A 24,063-nucleotide genomic window follows, 5' to 3' on the forward strand; every position below is an offset into this window, starting at 1 on the left:
CTGTACTCTGTCCATACTGTGTAATGATGACATACCTTTTTAGTACTGTAGAAAAGAAGAATGAAATTGTGGCACCCATGCATAAAAATTCAGTAGACTTTATTCCAAAATTGTAAAATTAAAGAGTGCTAGCACGTAGAATACTTCAGTCGTTTCACACTGATCAGGGGCTTCTTTCTGGTCCCAAGTCAAGAAGCGCCTGCTCGGTCTTTTCATGCAAGGGTTTGTACCTTAATTTCTTTCTTAGTTTCAACAATTTATTTTAAATTTCTATCCACATTTTTCTGAGTACCATTCAAGTGTATGCGGACATGTTTTTGATGAGTATTGGTATTAACTCTTCAATACTGACATGCTATTTTTAAGGATAATTAAGTACCCAACATTTACTAGGCAGTTTACAAATTCTTGGCATAAACTATTGCAAACAAGGACTTGTGACAAAATATATGCTAAAATGTGCCACTTTTCAAATCACGTAATTTAAAAAGGGACAAGAAAAGTTGTCCCACGAAGAAAAATAGAAGCTGACCTATTTGTTATCATAAAGGAAACCACAGCTATTTATATATTTCCTCTATGGTGGCCACTCAAATAAATTGCTGACCCTTTGTTGAATTAAATTGCTATTTTCCGATGGAAAGAGCTTTTATTATACACTGGCATTCCATTATAATGTATAAGCTCTCCAAATAATCATCTACTGATCTTTCCCTTCAGCTCTTCTTCTCTTAGGTCTTCACTCTTTGGGATGTTCAATGCTGACAAGACCTCACAAGATGTCATGAAGTTGAAGGGAACAAGACATATCATGTCGTTAGTTGATGTCCTGTTGCTAATAGGTGTCATGTTAAGACGTGTGCAGGACGTCAATGTTATGATATCAAGTGATATCAGTGTCAGATTCATCAATGACTAGAGAAGAGAAGACAGGACCTGAAGAAAGGGAGTTGATGGAGGATCGGGCTGGGAGCTGCATTGAGAGTACAAATGATGGGTGAGGTGATGATAAGTTTTTTTTTTACATTTTGTACACTTCACGGCTCTAAAATTATCCCAAAAATTGGTGGCCGACCAGCTGCCATATTGATTTAAGTAAATTGAACTACAAAACATTGTAACCAATTCAGTTGGCTTCAAATTGATTTGATCATTTCTAGTCATTATACTTAGAGGCATGTTTTGAAGGACTGTAAAATATAATAGAATTTTCACTATTACTTGTGGGTGCCTGTTTCCATGATGAGAATATTAGAAAAACTGATTTCTATTCTAAAAATGAATATCCTAGAAAGCAAATAGTAAATGGTCCCTTTAATTCATATTACCATAATAAATATAAAAAATATGACACCTAATAAATTGCTAAATATTTTTATGTGAAATTTGTGGAATATGTTAGCACTATTATTTTTATAATAATATTATTTAATTTAAAGTGCTCCTATAATGCATGGTATAAAGTTGACATTTAGCCATGTGGAAAATGTAATGAGACTGAAAGGTAGACACATCATTTACCAACTAATATAATGTAACCTGAAGTGTTCTGACATGGAATGACAATTTAGTATATTGCATTTTATTGACTTATCAATGTGTTAACATGAGAATTGTACATGAATCTAAATGTTGGCATTATGTGAACTTTTTTGTTTGACACTACAGCACAAGACCTTGCTTTTTAGTATTCCCTTCAGAAAGACATTGTTTTCAAGAGCAGAATGCAATCTTATGTTTCATCATGCATTTAGATTACTTTTCCCTCGATAACGCCTTTAACATTTTTGTACATGTGGAATACTGAAAATTTCAAAGAACAGCAAAGCATCTGTTGCACGCTGAGTAAGACACTCTTAAAGGTCTCACAGCTGCTGCCGATTAAGAAAGAACATTGAATAACATTCAAATTTGTACATGAAGATCAGGCTTTAAATGTTATATTTTAAGGGAAAACTGGCATTACTGACAATGATAGAGCTCTGTGTAATGCCATCTATAGTTCTTCCACACCTTTCCATCCTTGAAAGGCAGGTAGTCTTTATGAAAGCTTTTCTTATTTCAATATATCTATATCCATGTTTTGGATTTAAAGGCCCCTATGGACAATAGAAAACTTTTGAGCCAACACTGATGTTTCCTAACGCCCTGATACACAAGAACGGTTGACTTGGTGAAATATTTCTTAGTTCTCTATGAGAGAGCTGGTGTCAGTCTCCTCTGGAAGTGACCTATCCCGATGCCAATCTAACATAAAGGCCTTTTGAATTTACCAGGCGGGATCCTTCTATTCCTAGGCATCAACTATCAGGTAAGAATCGTGAGGCCTCCATACACATGATATGGACCGTGCAGAATGATTAAGGGAATAAGAATATTCTTAGATCTTGCTGAAATGTACCTAAAATGTATGGGCATTTTTAGATAACACAACAGTATAGCTGGCCTCACATTTCTCTTGATTTGACCACTTCAGAAGAAATAAAGTAATGTATGATGCTTAATGAAATTAATAGTCAACCTAGTAACAAATAGCTCAGTTGAATCCCCAGGGCATTGCTTTGTCCAGGCTAAAAGAAATGGTTCCAGAGTAAGGGATTATCCACTCTGACATCCACATGCGCTAATATTCATAATTCATCATCTGTAAAATTGTGGGTCTCTATTTCTTTATGAGGATAATTCTTACGAGTTCAATCAACTAAAAAAATGAAGAACAAAAATATTTCTTCAGAGAATAATACTTTTATTCCAGTTATGTAGCACTTTTATAATGCCATGACCTTGAAGGTATTAGGTACCGAGCTACCACATGAAATAGTCAATATGTCAATGTGGCGGATAAAAATGGAGGCTTTCCAGTTAAAGGTGAAATAGAAACAAGCAATAACAGAAAAGGGTTTTGGTACCTTTTATGTCCATTATTTGCTAATTAAAGCTCAATCAACTACATCCTTTTTTCAGAAATAAGTAGAAAATAACCAATATTATACAAGAAAACATATTTCACTGTTTATCAAGCAGGAAATGATTGCTTCATGTCTTACCTGTACTCCATCAGATGCAGGGATGTAGCTCGCTCTTTTGAAAGTGTCTGTGACATTTCTAAGGATTTCCACTGAGATCAGAAGATCCCCAGCATAAAAATGCTTCCTCTGAGTTAAATCAAGCAGTGTTTTAGTCACCTGAGACATTCCTTCCCCTGCCAACATTCTTTGTCCCTTGGCAAGATGTTCTTTAATCTATATCGATCAAATAGATGGCATATATTTAAAATATGACACTTGCAAGATTGAAAACCAGTACATAACATATAGTACAATGTTTGGTAACATTGCTCCATCTGTCTTATTTCTACAAATCTTATAAAACCTGCCACTGTGTACAACATACCGTATGTGTTTTTTTCTCTAGCATCATTGTTAGAAAAAGTCCTTTTTCTGATCTCCAGGACTACAGTGAAAATCAGTTTGCTAACACTTGCCCCACGTGAGTGAGCAGTCTGCATTCTTAGAAATTATTTTCAAACAAAGGCGAGAGATTATAATAGCTCCAGTTTACAGAAGATTGAAAAATACAAGTTGTTATAAATTTTGGCCTTCGTTGTCTGCTCCATAATGACTATTCACTATTTATGCAATCCTCTCATAAATTATTTTTGCTATTTAAAGTTTAAAAAAACGCAAACCCTACAAATAATGTACCATACGTCAAAAGAGTAAAATATATATTGTTTATTCGAGATATAAAAAAAATTCTATTCAAATATATGTGCACCAGGAAAATACAAAACACACAGGCAGAAATATGAAGGTAAGGTTATAGTAAAGTATCAGATCATATGATCAATGATTAATCAATCATGCAAAGTTGTTCAAATAAAAAAAACACAAAAATTGAGCTTAGTTTAAGTCGGTATACATGGAGCAAATAAACGCATGTTCACTTTGGCCATAAAGCATACAAAACCTACAAGAAACAAAATAAACATAAACCCTGCTGTAACTAAATAATTAAAAAGAAAAAGTGCATTTAAATAACACAGGGTTCTTAGTAATACTGTTTTTGATCAAAAATAGCATAAAAGCCATCCCAACCGTCGACAAGGTGACTCTGATCAGGACGGTCCTGCACTGTCTAATATTACCATGTGTCAGAGTTGACCTCAATGTGTGAATAAGGGCAGACAAAAGGATCAGGCCCCAACCTGTTGACACCAGCCTAGGGAAGGTTTTAAATGCAATTTCCAGCTCAAGGGAGGGATGCCACATTGTGACTTGCACAGAATTCAAAAATACAAAGAAAAAACACAAAAATTGAGCTTGGTTTAAGTTGGTATACATGCACTTTTGCTTTTTACTTATTTAGTTACAGCAGGGTTTATGTTTATTTTGCTTCTTGTAGGTTTTTATCAAATTGTTCAAATGTATACTCAAGATAATAAATTCATTTATACGCAGTGCACGTGCATTTTGGCACATCTATGTATAATAATATATAAGACAAAGCTTGATCATTAGTATGGTTAAAGGAAACCAGTCACCAGTTTTGTCACATATCAACTAAAACTATCACCTTATTCAGCACCTCTGCTGCCATCCATAAATGTACCTATAATCCCCCTGACTCCCCTGTATAACCTCACAAAAACTGGTCAAAGTTTTCCCACGCTGTATGCTAATTCTGTTGGTCTGGTTGGATGAGGTCCAGTCTGTGTTCTCTATCCCTCCTCCTGGCTTCTGATCACTGTCATCCTGCCTTGAATGATGTCGATGATTCCTCCTGTATCATCCATGTTGCAAGGTGAAATCTTATGCCTGGCAGAGAAATCTCACCTCATGCCTGCACACTATGCTTTTGCCTACTGCGCGCATGTGCAGTTATGTCTTCAGCTCTACCCGCAGTATTGCAAACCATAATGTGCAGGCATGAGCAGAGTGATTTCTCTATGCAGATGTAGGATTTCGCCTGGCAATGTGGATGACATCAATCAAGCCAGGAGGATGAGGAGCAGCAGCTGGGAAGAGGAATAGGGAGCGCAGAAAGGACACCCATTAGGCCGGACAGGATTAACATACAATGTGGGAGAACTTCAAAAAGTTTTGGGGGCTATATAAGGGGAGTAAGGGGGATGTATACAATTTATGGAATGCAGTCCAGGTGCTGAATGATGTGATAGTTTTAGTTGATGTATGACAAAACTCATCACAGATTCTCTTTAATAGTTACCCTAAACACATGAGATGACTGCACAATGGTCTTCCACTTAAAAACTTGTTTTCAGCAGAACTATGCCAATGTTCCCATTTGTATATTGAAATCTTTATTTTTTCCACTCCGAATCACTGATAGTGTTGGATTGAGTTTGTAGCTGAATCTTCCAAAAGTGGCCATGTTCTAACAGGAGTACCAATATTAACATTGCACATGGCTTTAAAAACTAAACCAATGTGCAGTGGAGTGCAAGGTGTTAGTCAATAGACATTGCTGATGAACAGGTCTTGTCACAATACCCTCCATCAGTGACCAGGGGAATCATCAAGTCGGTGATTTAGACTTTAGTAAACAGCGAGATGGTGTTATACAAATGAGAGCATTGGAATTGCTCTGGTAATATTAAATTAGTAAATGATGACATGTATATTTGGCTAAGCATTTTAATAGAAACAATAAAAACATGAATTATTATACTTTATCTCTAGAATTAGAACAAGCTATGAGTCACCAAAAAAATAAGTGAAACAAATAATCATCCTCATCATTATTAATTATAGTCCATATTTGAAATATAATAAAAATAATAATAATAATACAGAATAGGTGAAAATACACTGTATTACTAAAAACCTTCACAACTGTACATGCAAAGAAAGCAGTGAAAATCTAATCTGATTGCAAGCATGGAAGACCTCAAAGAAGTAATTTAGAAGATATATAGATTGATATTGTAAAGGTCAACAGTGAGGTGATATTCTAGTGATTCTTAGTTTTCTTTTCAAGATTTCCCCAGGGTCAGTTGTCATACTCACTACAGGTAGTTGACAAAAATCTGGGGTAAATCTATTACAAGGTTGAATTGTCAAACTTACCAAACTTACACCCCAAAATGTGTTCTAATTACACTAAAATATGAAATCGCTCTGGAAAAAAAATATAAGAAAACTGTAATAATACCAACAGCAGGGTAATTGTCCCCTAATATATTCTCCTGATAATGTGGAGTGTTTTTTAAGACTGATGTATAAATTGTGTTAATAGAGAGTTAAAAGAAAATGCATCCTTTGAAAAAATATTTCCTGGAATGCCATCTTCCAACTGTCATTCATTTTGTGAATGTAAATGACTAATTTTCTTACAATCACTGCTATTATAAAAATAAGTTTTAAAAGAAGGTTTTACTGTAAAATTACTACAGTTTTTTCTTTCATACAAATAAGTGGATTAACCAATAATCCACAATAGTATTATATGGACCCACAGTTATCTTCTGGACTTTAATATGCCATGCGATGCAACAGATTACTGTTGACCCTCTTGTGCTGGAAATACTCGATTGCAGAGCTTATTTCAATGCAATTGCCATTCTATTGCTATAAGCTATGCCATACAACGGGCACCATTATAATGTTATGTCATGTTAAAAAATGTTATGTGTGCTGCTGCGTGACTCCATTAAATGTTTTTGCTTAGGTAGCATCATTTTCTTTCAGTTAAATTTGTTCAGAAATTTTTGGTTATGATATAGTACCATGTATCTGATATGACAGATTTACATCAAATGTGTTACATGAACACATGATACGCCACTTGAGAGTTGCAAATTGGTCTTGATTAGAATTGAGCAAATTTGTTTGGATTGGGTTCCGAATACGATTGGCATCGAATATTGTTTTGCAATATTCGTCGAATACAGCCAAACGTCATTAGAGTCAATGGGAGTAGAAATTACCGAATATGTTCAGAACCGATCATCAAACATACATTCGGCACAAATAGGGTTCAAACGTGGCCCGAATATGGCAAATTCAGATTCGGCAACCAAATCCAAACAAATTTGGTCAACTCTAGCCTTGATATCAAAGCTAGTCATTATGGGGACTATGCCTTGGGTCAGAGAAATGCTGATGGCTAGTTGTTGCATTGTCCTTTATGAGTTAGCATGCATTATGGTGGTGATGGCATGACTGGGTTATCCATCATCACACCCCTGTAGTTTTGCAGGGATAATACATGCTTGGACTTTCCCTTCAATAGATGTCAGACATGTACAGCTGACAAAGACAAGCAATGGAGGAGAAGCTGTTCTGCACAGAGACATGCCCCAGATGGTAAAGACCAGACTATTTTCATCGGCAAATACAGCGGTCAGAGAGATGGGGTATGTCATAGCAGAAGGAAGAAAGACTCATACTGATAAGTTAAGTATATCTACCAGCTTCTCCTCACTGCCGGTGATATTGCTCCAAATCCTGGTCCTCCTCACCACATTCCCACAGTCATTTCTACCTCCCATCCACGCTCTATCACAATTTTCTTTAACCTCTCCAACCTTATACCCATTCACCCAGCCCCCGCTTCCCCAGTCCCACTAGCAGGAGCTCTGTGGAACGCTCGCTCTGTCTGCAACAAACTTTCCTATATCCATGATCTTTTCATTACTCACAAACTTTCCTTCCTCGCCATCACCGAAATCTGGCTAACCCCCTCTGACACTGCCTCTCCTGCTGCACTCTCGTATGGTGGATTCCACTTTTCCCACCCCCCCACCCCAGCAGCAAGCATGGTGGAGTAGTTGGCTTTCTCCTGTCAGATAACTGCTCCTTCACCCCGATCCCACTGCCACCCTCTGTTACCCTCCCTTCCTTTGAGGTGCACTCTGTGCGCATCTACTCCCCCTCTAACCTACAACTGGCTGTCATTTACCTTCCCCCAGGGCCAGCCACCACCTTCTTCGACCACTTCACCATCTGGCTACTTCATTTCCTCTCCGCTGACATCCTCACTATCATCATGGGTAACTTCAACATCTCCATTGACACTTCCCTCTCAGCTGCAACTAAGGTTATATCTCTCACTTCTTCCTTCGGCCTCACTCAATGGTCTTCTTCAGCCACTCACAAAGATGGCCACACACTGGACATCATCTTCATCCGCCTCTACTCCCTACCCAACCTCTCTAACTCACCTCTTCCTCTTTCTGACCACAACCTACTTACATTCTCTTCCCTCTCCAGGTCCATAATCCTCACTCCACAAACACGCACACCCTCGCAGAAATCTTAAAAATCTCAATCTACACTAACTGTCTGAATCCCTTCTCCCTATTACTGACAAAAGTTCCTTACACAATGCGGATGCCGCCTCCACTTTATATAACACCACAATAGCTGCAGCTCTGGAATCGGTTGCCCCTTTCACACATACCAAAGCTCACAAAATCAATAGACAGCCCTGGCACACCAGCCTGACCAAAGAACTGAGATGGGCTTCCAGGGTTGCTGAGCGGGGATGAAAAAATCCCACTCCAATGAGGACTTCATCGCATTCAATTAGTCCCTCACTACTTTCAAGGCCACACTTGCCACAGCTAAACAAACCTATTTCTCATCTCTCATATCCTCCCTGTCTCACAACCCTAAACTGCTATTCAACACCTTCAATTCTCTCCTCCGCCCCCCAGCACCGCCTCCCTCTCCCCTCATCTGAGCTGAAGACTTTGCCTCATTTTTCAAGAAGAAAATAGATAACATCAGAGACAATTTTGGTCGACAACCCCCAGAGCCCTTCCTCCTTCCGCCCGCCATCTCCAAAACCAACTTCACTATTACAGACGATAAACTCTCCACTCTACTCTCAAGATCACAACTCATCACTTATGTACATGATCGAGTCCCATCCCACTTCATCCCAAACCTCACTACAGTCTTCATCTCAACCCTAACCCATCTCTTCAACCTATCCCTAACAACTGCTGTTTTCCCCTCAAGCTTTAAACATGCCTCAATCACACCTATTCTCAAAAATCCCTCCCTTGTCCCATCCTCTGCATCTAGCTATCGCCCCATATCACTTCTCCACTATGTCTCAAAACTACTGGAACAACACATCCATCTTGAATGGTCCACCCGCCTCTCTTCTAGCTCCGTCTTCGACAGCTTACAATCTGGTTTCCGGGCCACACCATTCCACTGAAACTGCCCTAACCAAGGTCATCAATGACCTATTAACCGCCAAGGCCAAGCGACACTACTCTGTCCTCCTCACCCTCGACCTGTCCTCTGCCTTTGACACAGTGGACCATTCCCTATTACCACAGACCCTCTCATATCTTGGCATCAAAGATTGGCCCTATCTTGGATCGCGTCATACCTAACAGACCAGACATTCAGCATCTCCCACTCGCACACCACCTCCTCACCACGCCCCCTATCTGTAGGAGGCCCGCAAAGTTCAGTCCTAGGGCCCTATCACCACCCTACTAACCAGAATCCCACAATGTCTGTCAGCTATTTCATCCTACTTCTCCGCTAAATTTCTAAAATTTTATATGGATAAAGCAGAACTCATCTTCTTTCCCCATCTCACTCAATCCCCCCAACTGACCTGTTATGATCTGGTGACCTTGGAGCCGCATGAAACTTTCTCTGGAGTCGGTGGAACCTGCACTGACCGCAAATCCTGAACTAACACCGCAACTAGAAGTAGCCATGGGGTGTGCCTAACATACCCTAGACACCTCAACACAGCCGGAGGACTAAATACCCCTATAGATGGAAATAGGAATGCTATCTTGCCTCAGAGCAGACCCCCAAAGGATAGGCAGCCCCCCACGAATAATGACTGTGAGTAGGAGAAGAATAGACACACGCAGGTAGAAAACAGGATTTAGCAAAAGAGGCCACTCTAGCTAAATAGGAAAGGATAGGACAGATTACTAGGCGGTCAGTATTAAAACCCTTCCAAAAATATCCACAGCAGATAATACAAAAAGTTCCACAATCTAACTAAAGACATGGAATGTATATCTGCCACTCCAGAGAATCCAACAAGACTGAGAAAATACTGACACAATCTAAGCTGGACAAGAAAACACAAAGAATAGCACTGAATTGTGAAGCACATAGCATGTGTGCCACAGGAAAAAAACCCAGACACTTATCTTTGCTGATTTGGAAGAAAGGCAGGAGGAACCAAGCAGAGGTCCAACTGTCATGATCTCCATGGCCAGAGAACTAGCATAAGCCTCAATAGGAACAAGCTCTTGGAAGATGTAACTGTACTGACCATGAACTAAACCTACCGCATCATCTAGAAGTAGCCAGGTAGCATGTCCTACTTTTTATCCCTATATGCCCAGCGCCGGCCGGAGAACTAAATAATGCTAGCAGAGGGAAATATAAGACCTGACTCACCTCTAGAGAAATGCCCAAAAAGGAGACAGAAGCCCCCCACATATATTGGCGGTGATATGAGATGAAACAACAAACGCAGCAGGAAAATAGTTTTAGCAAATTTGAGGTCCGCTTTCTAGATAGCAGAAGACAGAAAGCATACTTTCATGGTCAGTAGAAAACCCTAACAAAACACATCCAGAAATTACTTTAGGACTCTGGCATTAACTCATAATACCAGAGTGGCAATTCCTGATCAACAAGAGCTTTCCAGACACAGTAACGAAACTGCAGCTGTGAACTGGAACCAAAATACAAAAACAAAACATGGACGAATGTCCAACTTATCTAGTAGATGTCTGGGAGCAGGAACAAGCACAGAGAGGCTTCTGATAACATTGTTGACCGGCAAGCATCTAACAGAGAAGCCAGGTTATATAGCGACACCCAGATCTAATCAGAACAGGTGAACAGGGAAGATGATGTCACAAGTTCAATTCCACCAGTAGCCACCGGGGGAGCCCAGAATCCAAATTCACAACAGTACCCCCCCCTCAAGGAGGGGGCACCGAACCCTCACCAGAACCACCAGGGCGATCAGGATGGGCCCTATGAAAGGCACGAACCAGATCAGAGGCATGAACATCAGATGCAGTGACCCAAGAATTATCCTCCTGGCCGTATCCCTTCCACTTGACCAGATACTGGAGTCTCCGTCTGGAAACACGGGAGTCTAGGATTTTTTCCACAACGTACTCCAACTCACCCTCAACCAACACCGGAGCAGGAGGCTCAACGGAAGGCACAACCGGTGCCTCATACCTGCGCAATAACGACCGATGAAAAACGTTATGAATAGAAAAGGATGCAGGGAGGTCCAAACGGAAGGAAACAGGGTTAAGAATCTCCAATATTTTATACGGACCGATGAACCGAGGCTTAAACTTAGGAGATGAGACCCTCATAGGGACAAAACGAGAAGACAACCACACCAAATCTCCAACACAAAGCCGAGGACCAACACGACGGTGACGGTTGGCAAAAAGCTGAGTCTTCTCCTGGGACAACTTTAAATTGTCCATCACCTGCCCCCAGATATGATGCAATCTCTCCACCACCGCATCCACTCCAGGACAATCCGAGGATTCCATCTGACCGGAGGAAAATCGAGGGTGGAACCCCGAATTACAGAAAAACGGGGACACCAAAGTGGCAGAGCTGGCCCGATTATTGAGGGCGAACTCCGCCAATGGCAAAAAAGCAACCCAATCATCCTGGTCAGCAGACACAAAACACCTCAGATATGTCTCCAGGGTCTGATTAGTCCGCTCGGTCTGGCCATTAGTCTGAGGGTGAAAAGCAGACGAAAAAGACAAATCTATGCCCATCCTAGCACAGAATGCCCGCCAAAATCTAGACACAAATTGGGTTCCTCTGTCAGAAACGATATTCTCAGGAATACCATGCAAACGAACAACATTTTGAAAAAACAGGGGCACCAACTCGGAAGAAGAAGGCAATTTGGGCAGGGGAACCAAATGGACCATCTTAGAAAAACGGTCACACACCACCCAGATGACAGACATCTTCTGAGAAACAGGCAGATCTGAAATAAAATCCATCGAGATGTGTGTCCAAGGCCTCTTAGGAATAGGCAAGGGCAACAATAATCCACTAGCCCGAGAACAACAAGGCTTGGCCCGAGCACAAACGTCACAAGACTGCACAAAGCCTCGCACATCTCGTGACAGGGAAGGCCACCAGAAGGATCTTGCCACCAAATCCCTGGTACCAAAAATTCCAGGATGACCTGCCAATGCAGAAGAATGTACCTCAGAGATGACTCTACTGGTCCAATCATCAGGAACAAACAACCTATCAGGCGGACAACGATCCGGTCTATCCGCCTGAAACTCCTGCAAGGCCCGCCGCAGATCTGGAGAAACGGCTGACAAGATAACTCCCTCCTTAAGAATACCTGTGGGGTCAGAGTTGCCGGGTGAATCAGGCTCAAAACTCCTAGAAAGGGCATCCGCCTTAACATTCTTAGAACCCGGTAGGTACGATACCACAAAATTAAACCGAGAGAAAAATAATGACCAGCGCGCCTGTCTAGGATTCAGGCGCCTGGCGGTCTCAAGATAGATCAAATTTTTGTGGTCAGTCAATACCACCACCTGATGTCTGGCCCCCTCGAGCCAATGGCGCCACTCCTCAAACGCCCACTTCATGGCCAAAAGCTCCCGATTCCCAACATCATAATTCCGCTCAGCGGGCGAAAATTTACGGGAAAAGAAGGCACAAGGCCTCATCACGGCGCAGTCAGAACTTTTCTGCGACAACACTGCCCCAGCCCCGATCTCAGAAGCGTCGACCTCAACCTGAAAAGGAAGAGTCACATCAGGCTGACGCAACACAGGGGCAGAAGAAAAACGGCGCTTAAGCTCCTGAAAGGCCTCCACAGCATCAGGGGACCAATTAGCAACATCAGCACCCTGTCTAGTCAAATCGGTCAATGGCTTAACGACATCCGAAAAACCAGAAATAAATCGACGATAAAAGTTGGCAAAGCCCAAAAATTTCTGAAGACTTTTAAGAGAAGAGGGCTGCGTCCAATCACAAATAGCTTGAACCTTGACAGGATCCATCTCAATGGAAGAGGGAGAAAAAATATATCCCAAAAAGGAAATTCTCTGAACCCCAAAAACGCACTTAGAACCCTTGACACACAGAGAATTAGACCGCAAAACCTGAAAAACCCTCTTAACTTGCCGGACATGAGAGTCCCAATCATCCGAAAAAATCAGAATATCATCCAGATACACTATCATAAATTTATCCAAAAAATCGCGGAAAATATCATGCATAAAGGACTGGAAGACTGAAGGGGCATTAGAAAGACCAAAAGGCATCACCAAATACTCAAAGTGGCCCTCGGGCGTATTAAATGCGGTTTTCCACTCATCCCCCTGCCTGATCCGCACCAAATTATACGCCCCACGGAGATCAATCTTAGAGAACCACTTGGCCCCCTTTATGCGAGCAAACAAATCAGTCAGCAACGGCAATGGGTATTGATATTTAACCGTGATTTTATTCAAAAGCCGATAATCAATACATGGTCTCAAAGAGCCGTCTTTTTTTGACACAAAGAAAAAACCGGCTCCTAAGGGAGATGACGATGGACGAATATGTCCCTTTTCCAAGGACTCCTTTATATATTCTCGCATAGCAGTATGTTCAGGCACAGACAGATTAAATAAACGACCCTTTGGGTATTTACTACCCGGAATTAAATCTATAGCACAATCGCACTCACGGTGCGAAGGTAGCGAACCCAGCTTGGGTTCTTCAAAGACGTCACGATAATCAGACAGGAACTCAGGGATTTCAGAGGGAATAGATGATGAAATGGACACCAAAGGTACGTCCCCATGAGTCCCCTTACATCCCCAGCTCAACACAGACATAGCTCTCCAGTCAAGGACTGGGTTGTGAGACTGCAGCCATGGCAATCCTAGCACCAAATCATCATGTAGATTATACAGCACCAGAAAACGAATAGTCTCCTGGTGATCCGGATTAATACACATAGTCACTTGTGTCCAGTATTGTGGTTTATTATTAGCCAATGGGGTGGAGTCAATCCCCTTCAGAGGAATAAGAGTCTCCAAAGGCTCTAAATCATACCCACAACGATTGGCAAAGGACCAATCCATAAGACTCAAAGCGGCGCCAGAGTCGATATAGGCGTCCGTAGTAATAGATGACAAAGAGCAAATCAGGGTCACAGACAAAATAAATTTAGACTGTAAAGTGCCAATGGGAACGGATTTATCAAGCTTTTTAGTACGCTTAGAGCATGCTGATATAACATGAGTAGAATCCCCACAATAGAAACACAACCCATTTTTCCGTCTAAAATTCTGCCGCTCGCTTCTGGACAGAATTCTATCACACTGCATGTTTTCTGGCGTCTTCTCAGTGGACACCGCCAGATGGTGCACTGGTTTGCGCTCCCGCAGACGCCTATCGATCTGAATGGCCATTGTCATGGACTCATTCAGACTTGCAGGCACAGGGAACCCCACCATAACATCCTTAATGGCATCAGAAAGACCCTCTCTGAAAGTAGCCGCCAAGGCACACTCATTCCACTGAGTAAGCACAGACCATTTACGGAATCTTTGGCAGTAAATTTCAGCTTCATCTTGCCCCTGCGATAGGGACATCAAAGTTTTTTCTGCCTGAAGTTCCAAATGAGGTTCCTCATAAAGCAAGCCCAAGGCCAGAAAAAACGCATCCACATTGCGCAACGCAGGATCCCCTGGTGCCAATGCAAAAGCCCAATCTTGAGGGTCGCCGCGGAGCAAGGAAATCACAATCCCAACCTGCTGTGCAGGGTCTCCAGCAGAACGAGATTTCAGGGACAAAAATAACTTACAATTATTTCTAAAATTCTGAAAGCTAGATCTATTCCCTGAGAAGAATTCCGGCAAAGGAATTCTCGGCTCTGATACCGGAGCATGAACAACAAAATCTTGCAAACTTTGTACTTTCGTGGCGAGATTATTCAAACCTGCAGTTACACTCTGTAGATCCATTATAGACAGGTGAACATAGAGCCATTCAAAGATTAGAAGGAGAGAGAAAAAAAAGAAAGACTGCAGCATAGACAGACTGGCAAGTGATCCAATTAAGAGCACACTAACTACTAGAGAAAAAAAAAAAAAAAAAAAAAATTTTCAGCAGACTTCTTATTTCTCTCCTTTCTCAGCCAAGGATTTTAACCCTTTAGTGGGCCGGTCAAACTGTCATGATCTCCATGGCCAGAGAACTAGCATAAGCCTCAATAGGAACAAGCTCTTGGAAGATGTAACTGTACTGACCATGAACTAAACCTACCGCATCATCTAGAAGTAGCCAGGTAGCATGTCCTACTTTTTATCCCTATATGCCCAGCGCCGGCCGGAGAACTAAATAATGCTAGCAGAGGGAAATATAAGACCTGACTCACCTCTAGAGAAATGCCCAAAAAGGAGACAGAAGCCCCCCACATATATTGGCGGTGATATGAGATGAAACAACAAACGCAGCAGGAAAATAGTTTTAGCAAATTTGAGGTCCGCTTTCTAGATAGCAGAAGACAGAAAGCATACTTTCATGGTCAGTAGAAAACCCTAACAAAACACATCCAGAAATTACTTTAGGACTCTGGCATTAACTCATAATACCAGAGTGGCAATTCCTGATCAACAAGAGCTTTCCAGACACAGTAACGAAACTGCAGCTGTGAACTGGAACCAAAATACAAAAACAAAACATGGACGAATGTCCAACTTATCTAGTAGATGTCTGGGAGCAGGAACAAGCACAGAGAGGCTTCTGATAACATTGTTGACCGGCAAGCATCTAACAGAGAAGCCAGGTTATATAGCGACACCCAGATCTAATCAGAACAGGTGAACAGGGAAGATGATGTCACAAGTTCAATTCCACCAGTAGCCACCGGGGGAGCCCAGAATCCAAATTCACAACATCCAACACCTCCCAACAACAATTGACAACTGGCAAGGACTAATGAATCCTGCACACCTAAATACCCCAGTCAGAACTGCAATCAGCAGATACACCTGACCAGGACTGCAACTCAGGGGCAACTGCATTACCATCTACAACCACCGGAGAGAGCCTAAAAGCACAATTCACAACAGTACCCCCCCTTGAGGAGGGGTCACCGAACCCTCACCAGAGCCCCCAGGCCGATCAAGATGAGCCAGATGAAAAGCATGAACCAAATCAGCAGCATGGACATCAGAAGCAAAAACCCAAGAATTATCCTCCTGGCCATAACCCTTCCATTTGACAAGGTACTGAAGCCTCCGCCTCGAAAAACGAGAATCCAAAATCTTCTCAACCACATACTCCAACTCCCCATCAACCAAAACAGGGGCCAGAGGATCAACAGAGGGAACAACGGGCACCACATATTTCCGCATTAAAGATCTATGGAAGACATTATGTATAGCAAAAGAGGCCGGAAGCGCCAATCAAAAAGACACCGGATTAATAATCTCAGAAATCCTATAAGGACCAGTAAACCGAGGCTTAAACTTAGGGGAAGAGACCTTCATAGGAACATGACGGGAAGACAACCAAACCAAATCCCCAACCCGAAGCCGGGAACCAACACACCGACGACGGTTAGCAAAACGTTGAGCCTCCTCCTGAGACAACACCAAATTGTCCACCACATGAGCCCAAATCTGCTGCAACCTGTCAACCACAGAATCCACACCAGGACAGTCAGAAGGCTCAACCTGCCCAGAAGAAAAACGAGGATGAAAACCAAAATTACAGAAAAAAGGCGAAACCAAAGTAGCCGAACTAGCCCGATTATTAAGGGCAAACTCGGCCAATGGCAAAAAGGCCACCCAATCATCCTGATCGGCAGACACAAAGCATCTCAAATAAGTCTCCAAAGTCTGATTAGTTCGCTCGGTCTGGCCATTTGTCTGAGGATGAAATGCAGAAGAAAAAGACAAATCAATGCCCAGCCCAGCACAAAAGGCCCGCCAAAACCTAGAAACAAACTGGGAACCTCTGTCGGACACAATATTCTCCGGAATACCATGCAAACAAACCACATGCTGAAAAAACAACGGAACCAACTCTGAAGAGGAAGGCACTTTAGGCAAAGGCACCAAATGGACCATCTTAGAAAACCGGTCACAAACAACCCAGATAACCGACATCCTCTGGGAAACCAGAAGATCAGAAATAAAATCCATAGAAATATGCGTCCAGGGCCTCTCAGGGACTGGCAATGGCAAAAGTAACCCACTAGCACGGGAACAACAAGGCTTGGCCCGCGCACAAGTCCCACAGGACTGCACAAAAGAACGCACATCACGCGACAACGAAGGCCACCAAAAGGACCTACCAACCAAATCTCTGGTACCAAAATTACCAGGATGACCAGCCAACACAGAACAGTGAACCTCAGAAATCACTCTACTAGTCCATCTGTCAGGAACAAACAATTTCCCCACAGGACAGCGGTCAGGTCTATCAGCCTGAAATTCCTGAAGAACCCGCCGTAAATCAGGGGAAATGGCAGAAAGGACCACCCCTTCTTTCAGAATGCCGACCGGTTCAAGGACCTCAGGAGAATCAGGCAAAAAACTCCTAGAAAGGGCATCAGCCTTAATATTCTTAGAACCCGGAAGATACGAAACCACAAAATCAAAACGGGAAAAAAACAAGGACCATCGAGCCTGTCTAGGGCTCAGCCGTTTGGCAGACTCGAGGTAAATCAAATTCTTATGATCGGTCAGGACCACAATACGGTGCTTAGATCCCTCAAGCCAATGTCGCCACTCCTCAAACGCCCACTTCATAGCCAACAACTCCCGATTGCCGACATCATAATTGCGTTCAGCAGGCGAAAACTTGCGGGAGAAGAAGGCACACGGTTTCATCAAAGAACCAACAGAATCCCTCTGAGACAAAACGGCCCCTGCCCCAATCTCAGAAGCATCAATCTCAACCTGAAACAGAAGAGAAACATCTGGTTGGCGCAACACCGGAGCAGAAGTAAATCGGCGTTTAAGCTCCTGAAAGGCAGAGAAAGCCGCAGAGGACCAATTCGCCACATCAGCGCCTTTTTTTCGTCAAATCAGTCAAGGGTTTAACCACGCTGGAGAAGTTAGCAATGAAACGGCGATAAAAATTAGCAAAACCCAAAAATTTCTGAAGGCTCTTCACGGATGTGGGTTGAATCCACAAATGACATGACAGAAAATGATGACAATGAGCAGATCAAGGACACCGATAACAGAAATTTAGGTTGTACAGTACTGATAGTAAATGAACTAACGATCCTTTTTGTCCGCTTAGGGCAGACTGAAATGACATGAGAAGCGTCGCCACAATGACTTTGCTCTAAGGACGACGCCACAGCGTGCACAGTTTGATGCTCCCGCAAGCGCCGATCAATCTGAATGGCCAAAGACATAGAATCACTCAGACCGGAAGGCGTGGGAAACCCCACCATAACATCTTTAACGGATTCAGAAAGACCCTTTCTGAAAATTGCCGCCAAAGCATCATCATTCCATTTAGTCAACACAGACCATTTTCTAAATTTCTGACAATACAATTCTGCCGCCTCTTGACCCTGAGACAGGGCCAACAAGGTTTTCTCAGCTTGATCCACAGAATTCGGTTCATCATATAATAATCCTAAAGCCTGAAAAAAGGAATCTACATTAAACAAGGCCGGATTCCCAGATTCCAGGGAAAATGCCCAATCCTGTGGATCGCCACGCAGCAGGGAGATGACAATTTTAACCTGCTGAATGGAATCACCGGAGGATCGCGGTCTCAGAGCGAAAAACAGTTTACAATTGTTTTTAAAACCCAAAAATTTGGACCTATCACCAAAAAACAAATCAGGAGTAGGAATCTTCGGCTCTAAAGCAGGAGTCTGAACAATATAATCAGAAATACCCTGTACCCTAGCAGCAAGCTGGTCTACACGAGAAGCTAATTCCTGAACATCCATGCTGGCACAAGACTCCTCAGCCACCCATAAATAAAGAGAGAAGAAAAGACAAAACAGACTACAGAAAAAAAAATGGCTCAACACCTTTCTTCCCTTCTTCTGAGATGCATTTAACTCATTATTGGCCAGTTGTACTGTTATGATCTGGTGACCTTGGAGCCGCATGAAACTTTCTCTGGAGTCGGTGGAACCTGTACTGACCGCAAATCCTGAACTAACACCGCAACTAGAAGTAGCCGTGGGGTGTGCCTAACATACCCTAGACACCTCGACACAGCCGGAGGACTAAATACCCCTATAGATGGAAATAGGAATGCTACCTTGCCTCAGAGCAGACCCCCAAAGGATAGGCAGCTCCCCACGAATAATGACTGTGAGTAGGAGAAGAATAGACACACGCAGGTAGAAAACAGGATTTAGCAAAAGAGGCCACTCTAGCTAAATAGGAAAGGATAGGACAGATTACTAGGCGGTCAGTATTAAAACCCTTCCAAAAATATCCACAGCAGATAATACAAAAAGTTCCACAATCTAACTAAAGACATGGAATGTATATCTGCCACTCCAGAGAATCCAACAAGACTGAGAAAATACTGACACAATCTAAGCTGGACAAGAAAACACAAAGAATAGCACTGAATTGTGAAGCACATAGCATGTGTGCCACAGGAAAAAAAAAAACAGACACTTATCTTTGCTGATTTGGAAGAAAGGCAGGAGGAACCAAGCAGAGGTCCAACACCTCCCAACAACAATTGACAACTGGCAAGGACTAATGAATCCTGCACGCCTAAATACCCCAGTCAGAACTGCAATCAGCAGATACACCTGACCAGGACTGCAACTCAGGGGCAACTGCATTACCAACTACAACCACCGGAGGGAGCCCAAAAGCAGAATTCACAACACTGACCTATCCATTAAAGTAAATGCCTGCCCACTCTCCCAGTCCCAGAATCTCTTTGCCTCGGGGTTATCCTTGACACTGATCTCTCTTTCAAACCACATATACAAACCCTTTCCATTTCCTTCCGACTTCAACTCAAAAATTATTCAAGGATTCCTACATTCCTCAACCAAGAATCTGCAAAAACCCTAGTCCATGCGCTCATCATCTCTCGCCTTGACTACTGCAATCTCCTGCTCTGTGGCCTCCCCTCTAACACTCTCGCACCCCTCCAATCTATTCTAAACTCTGCTGCCTGACTAATCCACCTGTCCCCCCGCTATTCCCTGGCCTTTCCCCTCGTTCAATCTATGCACGGGCTCCCCATTACTAAAAGACTCCAGTTCCAAACCCTAACCATGACATTAAAAGCCATCCACAGTCTATCTCCACCATACATCTGAGACCTTGTCTCCCAGTACTTACCTGCACACAACCTCCAATCCTCACAAGATCTCCTTCTCTACTCCCCTCTTATCTCCTCATCCCACAATCACATAAACGATTTGTCCCACGCATCGCCCCTACTCTGAAACTCTCTACCACAACATATTAGATTCTCACCTACCATCAAAACCTTCAAAAAGAACTTGAAGACCCACATCTCCGACAAGCCTACAACCTGCAGTAACCACCGCTCGACCAAGCCACTGCATGACTAGCTCTACCCTTTCCTATTGTATCCTCACCTAACCCTGGTAGATTGGGAGCCCTCATGGGCAAGAACCTCTCTCCTGCTGTACCATTTTGACTTGTATTGTACTGTACTTGTTTTTATTATGTATATCCCTCCTCACATGTCAAGCGCCATAGAATAAATGCCACTATAATAATAAATAATAATAATAAGTATATATGAGGAGGTAGATGCCGTATAGTGATGAAATGTGTGCCATACCCAAGGAGTCCAGAAGCTGGTGCCAGAGTGTGAGTAGAACACAAACAGTAGCCAAAGATCAGCTAAAGGGTGTAGCCCAGAGCGTAGGTGGCCAGTGACCTGCAATCATGTGTACTGTGACCCAAACTAGGTATGTGTTGAGTATCATGTGTAGCGGTATCCACCGTAAGGTATCCTTGTCTGTTTGTGTTCTATTCACACTAGCATCTAAAAATTAACCCAAGTACACTGATGAAGGTCTATCATGACCAAACGTTTGTAACTAGTGGCTACTGTATGTATTAAATTTTGATTTTTGCACCAAAAATCCCTGAGTGTGCCCGGTATTTGATACTTAGCTATAAGGTTTGGGAACCTACTGTGTGGCACCTCCAAGTTTGGCTGTGCTAACATTTATTCCTATAAATCAGGAGTCCGACCTACCTATTTTACAAATGTAGTTTACAAATCTAATTGGATAAAAACCACTGGGCAAAATATAAAATATATCATATATATCACTTATTGCTGTAAAAAAACAACTGTCAAAATTTTGAGTAGCGTGTTTAGCTGTAATGTAAGACATATTAATGCCCCAAAGCTCAGCGGTAATACATGGTTAGTTAATAGCTTTTAAGGTGGGGGTCGCTCAGTGGTAGTTGTACATTACATTAGTCCATTTGTTGTGGGATTAGATTAAATAGTAATGAAAGAAAAACAAGGAAAAATATGTTCAGCCTATAAATTTCTGCGTGTACCGTGCACTAAATAAGGCAATTACTTAATCATATTATAAAACATGTCAATTTAAATTGATAGCTCTATAAAAGTATTTTTATAAACATCTCATTCAGAACATGATCATTATGAGTCTTGCCCAACAATCATATCGTATCTTCTCCTGCACAGATTGCAGAAAGATTCTTCTCCTACAAATACTCTCTGTTTGTAAAAAGAGGTTCTGAAGCAGTTTAATTGGATAATATACTATAAAGTTTTATGTCTGCAGTCAAACATCATTATACACAGCTCAGATGCTGGAGATCAATTTTTTTTGGGGGATGGCTGTAGAATGAGTTACATTCATCAGTCAACAATAGAAAATAATCACTAATTTAGGCCGTGTTCAGATGGGGATATTTCACTGCAATGCCTGGACTGACTGCTGATCTCCTGATCCAAACTTACGACACATGTGAGGCTACCAGTTTGTGTGGAGAGAATTGTGGTTAGGCCGGTGTCACACTTACGAGTGCAATGCGAGAAGCTCGCGCGAGTCTCTCGCCTCAATACCCGGCACTGCCACCGGCACTCGGGACCGGAGTGTTCAGCGGCAAAGAAATACGTGTAGCCACCCCCTTTCTTCCTGAGTGCAGGCGGCAGTGCCAGGTGTTGAGGCGAGAGACTCGCGTGAGTTTTTCACATTGTACTAGCAAGTGTGACACCGGCCTTAGTTTGGGTATTGCAAGCTGTACGCAGAAAGTGATACACATTGCGATCTTTACGTGGTCTGTGATTTACATTGTAATCTGTACGCGAACTGTAAATTACATTGAGATCTGTACGCGGACTGTGATACACATTGAGATCTGGCGTATAGCAAATGTGGTGCCAATATTCAAAAAGGGGACAAAAACTGTACTCGGTAATTACAGGCCAGTAAGCTTAACCTCCACTGTGGGTAAAATTCTAAGGGATGCTATACTGGAGTATCTGAAGAGGAATAACCTCATGACCCAGTATCAGCACGGGTTTACTAGGGACCGTTCATGTCAGACTAATTTGATCAGCTTCTATGAAGAGGTAAGTTCCGACTGGACCAAGGAAACCCAGTGGATGTAGTGTATATGGACTTTTCAAAAGCTTTTGATACGGTGCCACACAAAAGGTTGTTACATAAAATGAGAATAATGGGGATAGGGGAAAATATGTGTAAGTGGATTGAGAGCTGGCTCAGGGATAGGAAACAAAGGGTGGTTATTAATGGAGCACACTTGGACTGGGTCGCGGTTAGCAGTGGGGTACCACAGGGGTCAGTATTGGGCACTCTTTTTTTTAACATATTTATTAATGACCTTGTAGGGGGCATTCAGAGTAGAATTTCAATATTTGCAGATGACACTAAACTCTGCAGGGTAATCAATACAGGGGAGGTTTTAATGTATAAATATATGAGGGGACAGTACAAATACCTTTCTGATGATCTTTTTAATCATAGACCTGAGACAGGGACAAGGGGGTATCCTCTACGTCTGGAGGAAAGAAGGTTTAAGCATAATAACAGACGCGGATTCTTTACTGTAAGAGCAGTGAGACTATGGAACTCTCTGCCGTATGATGTTGTAGTGAATGATTCATTACTTAAATTTAAGAGGGGACTGGATGCCTTTCTTGAAAAGTATAATGTTACAGGGTACATACACTAGATTCCTTGATAGGGCGTTGATCCAGGGAACTAGTCTGACTGCCGTATGTGGAGTCGGGAAGTAATTTTTTTCCCCAAGGTAGAGCTTACTCTTTGCCACATGGTTTTTTTTTGCCTTCCTCTGAATCAACATGTTAGGGCATGTTAGGTTAGGCTATGGGTTGAACTAGATGGACTTAAAGTCTTCCTTCAACCTTAAAGGGAACCTGTCACCCCGTTTTTTCTGTATGAGATAAAAATACTGTTAAATAGGGCCTGAGCTGTGCATTGCAATAGTGTATTTTGTGGACCCCGATTCCCCACCTATGCTGCCGAAATACGTTACCAAAGTAGTCGTTTTCGCCTGTCAATCAGGCTGGTCTGGTCAGATGGGCGTGGTGTCTTCCCCCAGATCTTGCTTAGTTTTCCGTTGGTGGCGTAGTGGTGTGCGCATGTCCAAGGTCCCGAATCCACTGCACAGGGGAGTGAAAAGAGCGCGATGTGTGCTATTTCATTGGTGATCGGTGGGGGCGGCCATCTTCCTTTGGCCGCGCGTGCGCAGAAGCGGCGCTCTGCTGGCCGTGGCTTCAGGAAAATGGCCGCGGGATGCCGCGCGTGCGCAGATGGAGATCGCGGCGGCCATTTTCCTGAAGCAGAGTTCGCATCTCTGCAATGCACAGCTCAGGCCCTATTTAACAGTATTTTTATCTCATACGGAAAAAACGGGGTGACAGGTTCCCTTTAATAACTATGTAATCTGTACGCGGACTGTGATACACATTGAGATCTGTATGCGGACTGTGATACACATTGTGATCTGTACGCGGACTGTGACACACATTGTGGTCTGTACGCAGACTGTGATACACATTGTGATCT

The 24,063-nt window shown here is 42.6% G+C and overlaps 1 protein-coding gene across 7 annotated transcripts in view; it reads right to left on the reverse strand.

Annotated features, from left to right (window-relative positions):
- ADGRB3 (adhesion G protein-coupled receptor B3) overlaps positions 1-24,063 on the reverse strand; it is a 1,417,427-nt gene that overhangs the window by 578,546 nt on the left and 814,818 nt on the right. For all 7 annotated transcript variants that reach the window (XM_077289969.1, XM_077289967.1, XM_077289968.1 and 4 more), the window contains one exon: positions 3,048-3,242. In XM_077289969.1, the coding sequence (XP_077146084.1) occupies positions 3,048-3,242 (195 nt within the window). The remainder of the gene's footprint in view (positions 1-3,047; positions 3,243-24,063) is intronic.

Source organism: Ranitomeya variabilis, chromosome 2 (genome assembly GCF_051348905.1).
Source record: "Ranitomeya variabilis isolate aRanVar5 chromosome 2, aRanVar5.hap1, whole genome shotgun sequence".
Lineage (NCBI taxonomy): Eukaryota > Metazoa > Chordata > Amphibia > Anura > Dendrobatidae > Ranitomeya > Ranitomeya variabilis.